This window comes from Chiloscyllium plagiosum, chromosome 16 (genome assembly GCF_004010195.1).
Source record: "Chiloscyllium plagiosum isolate BGI_BamShark_2017 chromosome 16, ASM401019v2, whole genome shotgun sequence".
NCBI lineage: Eukaryota > Metazoa > Chordata > Chondrichthyes > Orectolobiformes > Hemiscylliidae > Chiloscyllium > Chiloscyllium plagiosum.
This window is the reverse complement of record NC_057725.1, coordinates 20,470,525-20,483,843: the sequence shown is the minus strand read 5'-3', so window position 1 is coordinate 20,483,843 and position 13,319 is coordinate 20,470,525. Positions and strand designations below refer to the sequence as shown.

At 39.6% G+C, this 13,319-nt stretch overlaps 1 protein-coding gene across 3 annotated transcripts in view; it reads left to right on the top strand.

The window, feature by feature from the left end:
• si:dkey-23n7.10 (SPRY domain-containing SOCS box protein 3) overlaps positions 1-8,937 on the top strand; it is a 27,516-nt gene extending 18,579 nt beyond the window's left edge. For 2 of the 3 annotated variants that reach the window (XM_043705510.1, XM_043705507.1), the window contains exons 4-5: positions 721-911; positions 6,341-8,937. In XM_043705510.1, coding sequence (XP_043561445.1) covers positions 721-911; positions 6,341-6,541 — 392 coding nt within the window. In that variant the 3' untranslated portion in view covers positions 6,542-8,937. Of the gene's footprint in view, positions 1-720; positions 912-3,273; positions 3,561-6,340 lie in introns of those variants that run through there. The other variant, XM_043705508.1, reaches the window with a different exon arrangement.
• Positions 8,938-13,319: the final 4,382 nt, after the last annotated feature.

Here is a 13,319-nt window from a genome sequence, read left to right as displayed (position 1 = left end):
AGGGGGGTGGGGCTGGGGGGGATGGTAGCTGGGAATGTGATAGATAGATGAAGATAGGGGTGAAGGTGATAGGAGAGAGGAGAGTGGAGCGGATAGTTAGGAAGGAAGACAGACAGGTGGGACAGTTCAAGAGAGTGGTGCCGACCTTCCAAATCCTAACAAAACTCTGAGTGAAGACGTTTCTCCTCATCTCACTCCTCACTTTTTTGCTGACAATCTTGACATTGTGACCCCTAGTTACTGACATGCCAACTAATGAAAACAGAATGTCCTTCTTTACCCTGTCAAAAATGTTCAGAATTTAGAACACCTCAATAAGGTCACCTCTTAGTCTTCTCTGCTCTAAGGACAAGAAGCCCAGTCTCTCTAATTTTTCCTTGTATCTAAAACCCCTCATTCTTGGTATCATTCTAGTAAATTTCCTTTGCACTTTGTCCAGGGCTTTAACATCCTTCCTCAAATAAGGTGCTCAGAACTGAACCCAGTATTCCAAAAGTAGTCTAACCAACGATTTGTTGAGGTGTAGAATCACTTCCTTGCTTTTATACCCTATGCCTCTATTTACAAACCCATGAAAGTGTAAGCCTTCTTATGAGTATCTCCTAGGATATCATGCCATTACAATCTCTGAATGTTACTGCTGAATGTTATTTTTCATTTTCAAGGAAATCCAATCAGATTAAACAGCTTTTCTAACCTGATCGTACTTCCTTCTCACAGGGATGGATTCTGAAAGCTGGGGCTTATCCCACAAAGGTATAACCTGGCATGATGGCCACAGCAGACAGTATACGGAACCATTTTATGAGAAAGCCACAATCATAGGAGTTGACTTAAATCTGTATGATGGTACTATGACCTTTTATAAGAATGGATGCAATTTGGGAGTTGCATTCACAGGCCTCAATAAGGTAACTAATAATCAGGTGTTGGATATTTGAAATTTGTTATTGTGTGAGAAAAAGTAGTAGAAATTTTATAATTGCTTTTAGTGAAATAATATTTAAACAGTGAATTCATTTAGATTGTCTTGTTTTACTATGTTGATGCTAAACTGAGTTTCATAGGGAACTGGGTGTCACATTCTGCTTTGAGACATGGAAGTCAATTCCAGTCGAGATGAACAATATGAAATTCTCCTCTTTCTGCTTTAGTAAGAGTGAAAAATAATGAGCAACTGAATCAGTTTATAATTGATACTTTATTGACAATAAAACAATAGCCTCAGAGCAATAACAAAATGAGAAATTGAAATTTCCAGAATGGAATTGCGAGGAGTTAGTTTTTCAGAAAGCATTGTCGAGTTTTTAAAGTCCCAAATCAAAGTCAAATGTAGATACTTCATGTTGGCTGGATGTAAGGTTCTGTTTCTCAGGAATGAATGTAAAAGATCGCCATAAAACTAACAAGACAGTACTTCTGTGTTACTTCTCTCAGTCAATATATGAGTATGCCATTAAGTGACAAAATGTCAGTACAGAGGATACTCGATTATCCGAAGGACATGGGTGTGGTGTATTTCGTTCGGTTAATCGAATGCTGGATAATCAAATGTCGGATAACATAGTTTAGCCAAGCACTGGGGTCTTGCAATCTTGCCGGATAATCCAAAATTTGGATAATCAAATGCTGGATAATCGAGGTTCCTCTGGATACCTTTAACAGACATGCTCATGATATCATCAGTCTATCATGTAACATGTGACCTGAGCATATAAAGTTCTCAGACTCCATCTTAAGTTGGATTTCTTGAAGCATGACATGTAAATGAAAGCTTATTACTGTCTGTGACTGGATAGTATAATTCTAGCACAGCCACATATATGTCTGAGAATCTATTATTTATATATAACACTGAGCTGGAATAAATATTCTGTGGGATCATTCCAAACTACATTATCCACCTCTGATGCACTGATGCATCAGGGAAAGATACCTGAGGCCCAGGATGCACAATGCACATCATGGTTAGCAGCAGAGGGTATCTGTAAAGAACAGATTCTAAGATCTCAGTTGCAGGTATTTGAAAACCTAATTGAAATAAAGAATTTGGACATTCATCAGCATCAATTTCTGAGACTACAGATGATGTTGAGATGTGTCAATAGGCAAAGCAAGAAGACAAAGTTAATTTATTTATTAAAATCTAAGCTTGTTCAAGCTGGAGAAAAACACTCGTGCCTACAATTCCTATTTAATAGAAACTGTGGTCAAATGATCCTCATGGTATAGCTATAAAGTATTCCAAAAAAAAAATACAGCTGAAAAACACTTAAAACTGTTGTCTAAACTTAGAAGGTTTGCCTGTGACCAAAGGTATAGTAGTTTTTCTATTTTGTTTCTTCAAATTGGCCTGAATGTAGAGGGAGGCTTATGGGATGTTTCCATTCCCTGTTCCAAAACCAAAAGAATTCTGGATACTATAAATCGAAACACAAACAGAAATTGCTGGAAAAGCTCAGCAGATCTGGCAGAACTTCTGAAGAAGGGTCGCCAGTGCTGAAACATTAACTTTGATTTCTCTTCACAGTTTCTGCCAGATTTGCTGAGCTTTTTCAGCAACCTCTGTTTTGGTTACCCTTCCTTATTTGTTGTGGAGACCATCTAGTGACTGAAACCTGCAACTACAAGGCAATAGCTCAACCCAAAATTGGTAAAGGAACCAACAATGGGGAAAAGTAAAGGGAAACTGAGTGAGAAAAGGGAAAAGTAAAAGAAGAGAAACGCAAAATCAATAAAAGAAATAAACAAACACCCACTGCATTAAACCTCTTTTAAAAAGCAAAGATCTTCAATTGGAAAGTTAAAAATTACACAACACCAGGTTATAGTCTGACAGGCTTATTTAAAAGCACTAGCTTTTGGATCGCCGATCAATTTTAAAGCAGACTTTGTGGAATTACAGATATCCTAATTCGGTCACAGCTCTATGTTACAGACCAAGCAATAAATGATCCAAAGGAAACAGCCCTGAAAATCCAGCATGAGAAATGAGGAAGTTCCTTCATTTTGGTTTTACAAACTTGGGAGATCATGACAGGTCTTTTTCAAAAACAATCAAATCCTAATACCGAAACCACAATGCCAGAACGTGATCAGTGACGCTTCCTCAGAACTGAGTTCTCAGAACAGTTCTGAGGAAGGGTCACTGGACCCAAAGCATTAACACTGATTTTGCTTCACATATGCTGCTAGACCTGCTGGGCTTTTCCAGCAAATTCTGTTTTTGTTTCTGATTTACAGCATCTGAAATTCTTTTGATTTTTATGCCAGAATATGATGTCCATGTTACATCAAGGACACACAGCTAGCATCTCAGTCTATGTACTGGCCAGGGATGAATCAGGAAATTCAAGGACTCAAGAATGCAAAAGTTCCAAACACACCAAATCCAGCAGCAAAAGGAGCTTCTACATCCACACCATTGATGAAATGAGCAACAGACCTATATGAAGCATGACGCAAGATTACAACTTTTGGATGGATTTAGTTAGTGCTGCCTCACAGTGCCAGAGACCTGGGTTCAATTCCCACCTCAGGCGATTCTCTGTGTGGAGTTTGCACATTCTCCCCATGTCTGCGTGAGTTTCTTCCGGGTGCTCTGGTTTCCTCCCACAATCCAAAAATGTGCAGGTTAGGTGAATTGGCCATGCTAAATTGCCCGTAGTGTTGGGTGAAGGGGTAAATATAGGAGAATGGGTCTGGGTGGGTCAGTGTGGGCTTGTTGGGCTGAAGGGCCTGCTTCCACACTGTAAGTAATCTAAGAAAACATCTCCAATTTCCCATTGTTTGACAAGTTAACACAAAGATTGCAACCAATGACTGCTTTTTCCAACTTATTTGGTATTCCAGAACATCAGACTGCAACTCACTGGTGGACTATTTAAAGGCAAATGTGTTAAATGGGAAGAGGCCCACATAACATCATCATTCCACTATCCATGATCGAACAGTCTAAGAGAACACATGGTACAAATGTCAGACCAATGATGATCATGTGTCGAGAAACAAATTGAGATTTTTATATTGTATCCAGACAAATGTACGATCTCCAGATCAAGATGAGCTGTCAAACCTTCAAAGTATTACTTGGAAGTTTGAATTATTAATCTTGTAAACTCAGTTTTTGCTGATTTGGAGTTGCTTGTGTTGGACTGGGGTATACAAAGTTAAAAATCACACAACACCAGGTTATATTCCAACAGGTTTAATTGGAAGCACTAGCTTTCGGAGCATCGCTCCTTCATCAGGTGATAGTGGAGGGCTCGATCGTAACACAGAATTTATAGCAAAAAATTTACAGTGTGATGTAACTGAAATTATACATTGAAAAATTGATTGTCTGTTAAGCCTTTCATCTGTTAGAATACCATGATAGTTTCACTTCTTTAATTTGTAAATCACAAAACCTTTTTTTAAAAAGTTGCATTCTCAGGTTAGCTGTTAACAATGGTGATAACTAGACAATATGTTGAAGGTGTTAGTCCCCTGTGTTCTCTGTCTATGCCATGATGTTTAGATTGATTCTAATCTAAAAAGTGAGATAATGGAGTTTTACATGAATTCATGCAGTTTTTGAGCTCAGAGTTCTACATGAATGCATGCAGTTTTTGAGCAAAGTACAATGTAACCCTGCAAGTACAAATTCACCCCACAAAATATATGTGTGTATGTGGGTCTTTGTCTGTCTGTGTGTATGTGTCTGTCTGGGTTGGAGGTTGTGAGTGTGAGAAAGTGTATGCGTGTGTGTAGTGAATGTAGAGTGTCTTAAGTCTGTGTGGGGGTGCATGTGTGAGTGTGGGAGTGTGTGTGTCTGTAAGGGTGTGTGTGGGTGTCTGTGTGCGTGTCTGTGTATATGTGTGTCTGTGTGTATGTGTGTATAGGAGTGCCTGTGTGTGTGAGAGAGAGTGTGTGTGTGTAGGAGTATCTGTGTGTGTGTATACTGCAATGGTGGCCACCTGTAATGTGACATGAACCCAAGGTCCCGGTTGAGGCCCTCCCTATGGGTACGGAACTTAGCTATCAGCCTCTGCTCGGCCACTTTTCGCTGCTGCCTGTTTTTTCCTGTTTGCATAATTATCAAATTGGCAAAACATGGCAATGTACAACCGTATATCTGAGATTATTTGTTGTCTTTCAGTCGGTATGTCAGCACAATTTTGAGAAATCTACTGTATCATTACTGTATCATAGCTTGTAACCTGAGGGTATAAAAGTCTTAGACACAAACTTGGATCACTTGAAGCATGATGTTCTGATGAAAATCAATTTTTTTTGTAGCCAAATGACCTAATAATAGTCCAGATATTTCTATATCTGTGAATCTAACTTTCTTTTATTCATTCAGAGGATATAAGCTTTGCTGGTTGTGTCAGTCTTTACGTCCCACCCTAATCCCCTTGAGACGGTGTGATGACCTACCTTCTCAAATAGCTGCAGTCTAATTTGTGCAGCGACCCTCACAATGCTGTCAGGGATAGAGTTTCTAGGATGTTGACCCAGTGGCACTAAAGGAACAGGAAGACATTTTGAAGTCAAGATGATGAGTGGGTAAAGAGGTTTTGGAATGTGACGATGGTCCCACATATTTACCTTGTCCACCTAGATGGTAATATCATGAGTTTAGAAGGCAAAGTCTGAGGAGCCTTGATAAAATTTTGCAGTACACTTTGTAACTGGGACACACTGCTATCCACTTAAGTACGGAGTATTCCAACAAACTCTTGACTTGTGCCTTGTAGATGGCGGATAGTCTTTGGGGAGCAGATTTCTTTCCCTGAAGGGCATTTATAATCCATATAGATTTGTAGGACAATCAACAAAGGTTTCATGGTCATCATTAAACTTTTAATTCCGGACAGTCCTTTAAATTAAATTTCACCTTGATGGGATTTGAATGCAGGTCAACCTGGTTCTCATGGATTACTAGTCCAGCGACAATATCATTACGTCATCATCTCCCCAACATTTACATATAAACAGTGAGCTGCAATAAAGGTTCTGTTGGACACTTTAAAACCATATTCTTTATTCTAAGGGATAACATGAGCATTACCACATGAGGGAAAGATAGCTTGCTGAAGATAAAATGCATGTCAAGTACATCTATCAAGCTGGAGATAACAATCTAATAGAATAAACCACTCCGGTTTCAGATGAGCAAAAATGTCTTATTTCTGTTTAACATAAAATGGTGATTAAAACCCTTATTACAGTTGAAGTACAGAGGTGCAATTTTATTCCTTTTGTTTGATTCAAAAGACTACATTGTAATGCTGAAATTTATTTAATTTCTAGACCATTATATGCCACTGATTTAAGTTCTGTTTGAACCTGACAGGTTGGGGCACCCCTGTATCCCATTGTCACTTCCACAACTGCAGAAACAGAACTTCAGCTTGGGATGAGAAGCTGTCGGTTCATGTCACTACAGGAGCAGTGTCTATACACAGTCATCCAGCATCTAATAGATAAAGTTCACATTGACACACTGCCTCTCCCTGCCTACATCAGAGGACAACTTAAAGAACTTTTAAAGTAATCACTGAAGTGGGATGTAATCATTTTGGGAAGATTGAAAATAATTTCAAGAAGACTATTTAATGTTTTCCATGGATCTGAATATTTCTGAATCAGGAAACAAAATTATGTATTGCCTCAACAATTGTGGAATTGACCAATACACATTTTAAAAAAAAAATCAAGATATTTTTCTTCGTACTTGTGTTTGGATTTGGAGAGTGTCTTTGTGTAAAAAGAAGATGCAAAGCAGATGTTGCTGTTGTATTAATAGCAATATCGCTGGTGTTTACATTCATTAACCTGAGGTAGCAATTCCTGGTGTCTGCACACACACTATTAAAAGCTGTAAGTGATTTATTGCTCTTCCACAGAATGTGTCTTTGAAGTCCTGGCAGACAGCAATCATTCAAAATCACTGAAACTGATAAGGACTTCCTCTTTCATGCTATGATATTATTAACTCCCCACCAAGTTATATCTTAGAAAGGAAATTTTACTTAATTTTTTTAATGGCATCATAAGTCATAACTAATCATTGAACAACCTCTCTGGCCTAGGAAAATAAATTTTATAATGGCATAATGTCAAATGGTTCATTATGATAAAAATTCCATTGCTTTCTGATATAATATTTTAAAAACTTTTGTTCGACATTTCAGCTTCTAATGTGTACATCCCTATCTTTATTTCACTTGCTGTAAATTTTATTAAAAGAATAGGATAATCAGAGCTCATCACTTTCAACTTGGTTATTGGTAAGAATTCTTCAGTGTGATTGACTGCTTACGCTGCCTGCTGACATCAGCGTTGCTGGATGCCTGAAGAACTCTTCAAATTGACACTGATTGTTCGATCTTTGTGTATAAATTCCAGGTCAACGAGTGCTATCACTTTTCAGCTGACTAGAAATTCAGGGCCGACATGATAAATTATGATGAATGGACCTGAGTGTGGTGATGTTTTCAAGTCAAAACAAAACAAAGAAAACTGAGAAGTTTACAATTTGCATTGTCAGTCTAACAACTAATTAGTATTTAACAACCATCTCTGGAGGGCAATGCGATACATTGAAATACTAAGTTCAAAGTAATATTAAAGGTTTCAAGCACTGGAATGGAAGGATTTAAGTGAAGTTAGAATCTGCAACCGGAAATCAATCTAATTTGAGCATTATCCAAGATACCACAGAAATTTTAATTGAAGGAGTAAACTTAGTTGGGGTCAGTTTTTAAGGTTATGATGTAACATTGTACAGTTTATGTATATACTTTTCCAGTATCTGTAATAAAATTAAATATAATCACTCTTGGAATTCTTAATTTTAAATTAGTCTCGATGTCATAATTTAACATCATAAAAACATGGGAATGCTCAATTCTGTCAGTTTATTTTGCATAACCTGAATGGAACACAAACACTTGTTAGTCTTAGCAAGCACAACACTTGAAATTATGGGTAAGTTCAGACTATTTCTTAATTAACTCTGGTGATCACTTTTGTCTGCTACTTGTTTCATTCTCAGAATCACATATTTTCCACCCGTAATGTTTAAAAGAGTATAAAGACACAAAAGTTAATATCAATTAATGCTTAGTTTTAAGAAAAAGTGTGTATGTTTGTATTGTGTAAGAGTTATGCAGCATTCATGTGACGGTAACAGAAGCTAAAAAATATGGAATCACTTTACCAATGTAATTTCAAAATTATATCCACTTTGCCTGATGTGAAGGGTTTTGAATTTGCATGTCCAAATTTGATTTCAGATTTTCAGCAGCTGCAATCTTTTGCATTTTTATTTGTGAAGAGTTAGATATCTGCATTTGAGGCAGTCTGTGCCCTACAGAGAAATCTTTGTTGCATGGAAAAATGATAAATAACTTGATTGCAAGCAAAATGTTTCTTCATTACTGAAGAATTTCCATTTTTTCTTGTGGTTTTCAGTGCACTTGCTATCAGAAATTAGTGCAGCAATTTTGCAAAACACAAAGTGAATGGAGTTGGACTGAAAGGAAAGTTTATAGGACAGTAAAGCTAAACAAAGTGGAAGAGGCAAAGATTAAATGAATTGGAATTCCACTGTCTTATTAGATTGAGCTGCAACCTTTCACTAAACAATGTGCGGGTCTTATATGAAAACTGATATACAGTGTTCTCTCATCTTCTTAAAACATACCATTATTTAGGTATCCTTGTATATACAAATACAGAACAACCTCAATTATCCGAATGAGATGGGCGGGGAGTATCTTGTTTGGATAACTGATTATTTGGATAACTGATCTGATCGTAAACAAAGGAAGCCATACTGAACATGATTATGCAAACAAGCATTTTTACAGAGTTTTTATTTCATTTAATCGATAAAATATGTACAAACGCTGGATATTGCTTAAAAATTCATGATATTTTACAAATAAAAGCACTTTTTGGCTAGAGTTTGACTGAATTCTGTGAAATATTTCACTGACAGTTCGGGCTTGCACTTACGTTGTTCTTGTGTGTTCACAGTCACAAATGTTTGTCCTCAGGGAGAATAAGTATCGAATTTTTTTTTATAAAAAGTGTCAGACTTAACTCCAAGGTCACGTCTCGAGTATATATTTGAAGTTAATTATTTATTAAAGCATACTTGCATCTATATTCCTGTTCAAATTTACAAAATGATGCATTAAATGGATGAGGACTAGAATTTTCCTACTTCAATTGAAAATGCATGTACGGGGACCTTAAGATCTTGTTTGGATAATCCGAAATTCGGATAATTGATATTTGGATAACCAAGGTTGTTCTAATCAGTGAAATGTGCAAGATCTTAGCAAAAAGAAGCATAGGTAATTTTAAATGGGCATTTCAAGAGTCAATAAAATGTGGAGCTGGAAACGCACAGCAGGTCAAGCAGCATCAGAGGAGCAGAAGCGTTGACGTTTCAGTAGTTAGTTTGTCTGAATTTTTAACTTCAAAACAGCAGTCTTGTAGTCAGGATCTTGATCATGACAAGCCTGAGCTTGTCAGAATACAGGATATACAGGATACAGGAAACACAGATTTAAAGAAAATAATTGATGCCACAATCAAAAGATCAGATCTAAGCTCTGCAGTCTTGCCACTTCCAGTCATGAATGATGGCACATAGTTAAACAATTCACCGGAGGAGGCTCCACGAGTATCCCTGTCCTCAATGATGGGGGAACCCAACCCATCATTGCAAAAGGCAAGGTTGAAGCATTTGCACCCGTCTATCTTCAGCCAGAACTGTCAAATGGGTGATCCAACCTGATCTCCTCCGGTGATCCACAGGATCACATTTGCCAGACTTCATCCAATTTCCTCCGCTTTTAAGTAATATCAAGAAACAACTGAAGGCGCTGGATCCAGCAAAGACTATAAACCCTGACAATGCTCTGGCAATGATACTGAAGATTTGTGTTCCAGAATTAGCCGCGCCCCCAGACAAGCTGATCCAATTCAGCTACAACAGTGGCACCTACGCAGCAAAGTGGAGAATTGGAGACAAAAATAGAAATTGCTGGAAAAGCTCAGCAAGTCTGGCAGCATCTTTGGAGAGAAAATCCAGGTTAATGTTTTGGGTTGAGTGACCTTTTTTCAGAACTTCTTATGGCGACAGTAACATTCATCATAAGCAGCAGCTCATATTAGCGCAGTGAGTTGCATTACCAATGCAGGAATCAGGAGCAATGGAAATGATAAACGACTGTCTTTCAGGTTGGAGGAAGGTTTGTCATGGAGATCCCCAGTGGTTGTTATTTGGGACCCTTGCTTTTCCTGATTAATATTAATGTCCTGGATCAGGGGACAATTTTCAAGTTTACATAACAAGTTGGTGGAATAGTCTGATAGGTAGCAGATGAGATTCAATGCAGAGAATTGTGAGATGATGCATTTTGTTCAAAAGAAGACTAAAAGACAATATAACATAGGGGATTCAATTTTAAATGGTGTGCAGGAGCAGAGGGTTCTAGGTATACACATGCATAGATCACTGAAAGAGAGCAATAAATAAAACGTGACGTTCTTAGCTTTATTAATAGAATCCAAGGGCAGGGAGGTGATGTTGAACATGTACAGGACAGTTGTTAAGATCTCAGTTGGAGTATTGTGTACAGTTGTTGCTGCTATATTACAGGAAAGATGCAAAGGCATTGGAGAGAGTGCAGAAGTGATTAATTACAATGGTTCCAGCTATGAGGATAGATTGAGGAAGGTGGGGCTTTTCTTCTTTCTCTTTTTTCCAGAAAGAAGTCTGAAAGGAGATCTGATTGAGTTTTTCATTCATGTGCAAAGTGGGCAAGAATTGATAGGGTGAAGCTGTTTCCGCTTGTACAAGAAACAAGGACGAGTGATTTGTAAATGAAGCAAGGGTGGTGTGCTCACCGACCTTTTCACACAGCAAATTGAGTGACACAGTGGCATATAGGTTAGCACTGTTGTCTCGCAGCGCCAAGGACTTGAGTTTAATTCCAGCTTTGGGTGACTGTCTCTATGGTACTTGCATGTTCTCCCCATGTCTGCATAGCTTTCCTCCAGGTGCTCTGGAGGAACCACAGTCTGAACATGTGCAGGTTATGCAGACAGACCATGCTAAATTCAATTGTAGTGTCCTGGGTTGTGCAGGTTAGGTGAATTAGCCGTGGTACATGCAGGGTTATGGGGAGGGTCAGTGCAGATTTGATGGGCTAAATGGCCTTTTTCTACACGATAGGGATGCATGAAGTGGAGGTGCCGGTTTTGGACTGGGGTGGACAAAGGTAAAGCACCAGGTTATAGTCCAACAGGTTTATTTGGAAGCACTAGCTTTTCAGACTGCTGCTCCTTCATCAGGTGGTTGTGGAGCAAGATCATAAGACACAAAATTTATAGCGAAAGATTACAGCTGAAAAGATATGTTGAACAAACCTAGATTGCTGTTAAGTCTTTCGTCATTTAGAATGGGTTGCAGGTTTCAGTTCATTAATATGTAAATTGCAGGACTTCTTTTAAGTCACATTTTCGAGCTAACTTAAGGTTTTATAAAAAGAGGTGACATCTCAGCTCATAAATGTATTAAAGCTGTGAGGTTAGAGTCTATCGGTATCCCAATCTTGAGTCAGACTGGTTCAATTTCCAAAGTGGGAATATATAAAATGTTATATGGATTGACAGCCTGTATTGACTGTCTGCAAATTGTGCGTTTTTTGAGCAAAATAGTATGTACTTGCAAATATAAAGAGGGTTTGCATGAGTGTGCGACTATGTGTGAGAGAGAGAGAGTAGTGGGGACATGAACCCAAGGGCCTAGTTGAGGTCGTTCTCAGGATTCCGAACTTGGCTATCAGCTTCTGCTCAGTCACTCTGCGTTATTGCGTATCTCGAAGTTTGTCTTGGAGGATGGACACCCGAAAGTCTGAGGTCGAATGTCTCTGACCGCTGAAGTGTTCCTCAAGTGGAAGGGAACATCCCTGTCTAGCGATTAGATTAGATTAGATTACATTACAGTGTGGAAACAGGCCCTTCGGCCCAACAAGTCCACACCGACCCGCCGAAGCGCAACCCACCCATGCCCCTACATTTACCCCTTACCTAACACTATGGGCAATTTAATATGGCCAATTCACCTTACCTGCACATATTTGGACTGTGGGAGGAAACCGGAGCACCCGGAGGAAACCCACGCAGACACGGGGAGAACGTGCAAACTCCACACAGTCAGTCGCCTGAGGCGGGAATTGAACCCGGGTCTCAGGCGCTGTGAGGCAGCAGTGCTAACCACTGTGCCACCGTGCCGCCCACAGATTGTTGCATGGTATCCATTCATCCGTTGTCATAGCGTCTGCCTGGTCTCACTAATGTAGCATGCCTCGAGGCATCCTTGCCTGCAAGGGTAGACAATATTGGCCAAGGCACAGGAATACCTGCTGTGTACATGGTGGGTGGTGTGCCTACGTGTAATGGTGGTATCCATGTCGACACTCTGACACGTCTTGCAGTGGTTGCTATGACAGGGTTGTATGGAGTTGTGGTCGATGTTGTCCTGAAGGTGGCTAACAATGGTCCATTTAAGGTTTGGTGGTTGTTTAAAGGCAAGGAGTGGAAGCGTAGAGAAGGCCTTGGTGAGGTGCTCATCCTCATTGATAATGTGTCACAGGCTGCAAAGAACATGGCATAGTTTCTCCGCTCCCGGGATGTACTGGACAATGAAGGGTATCCTATCCCATAAGCATCACATGTCAGTCTCCTGAGGAGGCCATTACGGTTTCTCACCATGGCACGTTAGAACTGGAGATCGATGAGTTGAGGAGAAAGTGAGGACTGCAAATGCTGGGGTTCAGAGTCAAAAAGTGTGGTGTTGGAAAAGCACAGCTGGTCAGGCAGCCTCCAAGGAGCAGGAGAATCGACTTTTCATGCATAAGCCCTTCATCGGGAATGAGGCTCGTGGCCCAAGAGGGCTGGGCTGAGATAAATGGGAGGGGGTAGAGGTGGAGCTGGGGAAAGTAGTTGGGAATGCAATAGGTAGATGAAGGTGGGGGTGAAGGTCATAGGCCAGAGAAGTGGGTGGAGTGGATAGGTGAGAAGAAAGATGGATAGGCAGGACAGTTCAAGAGGTAAAAACAATGACTGCAGATGCTGGAAACCAGATTCTGGACCAGTGGTGCTGGAAGAGCACAGCAGCTTAGGCAGCCTCCAAGGAGCTCCAAAATCAACGTTTCGGGCAAAAGCCCTTCATCAGGAATAAAGGCAGTGAGCCTGAAGCGTGGAGAGATAACTAGAAGAGGGTGGGGGTGGGGAGAAAGTAGCATAGC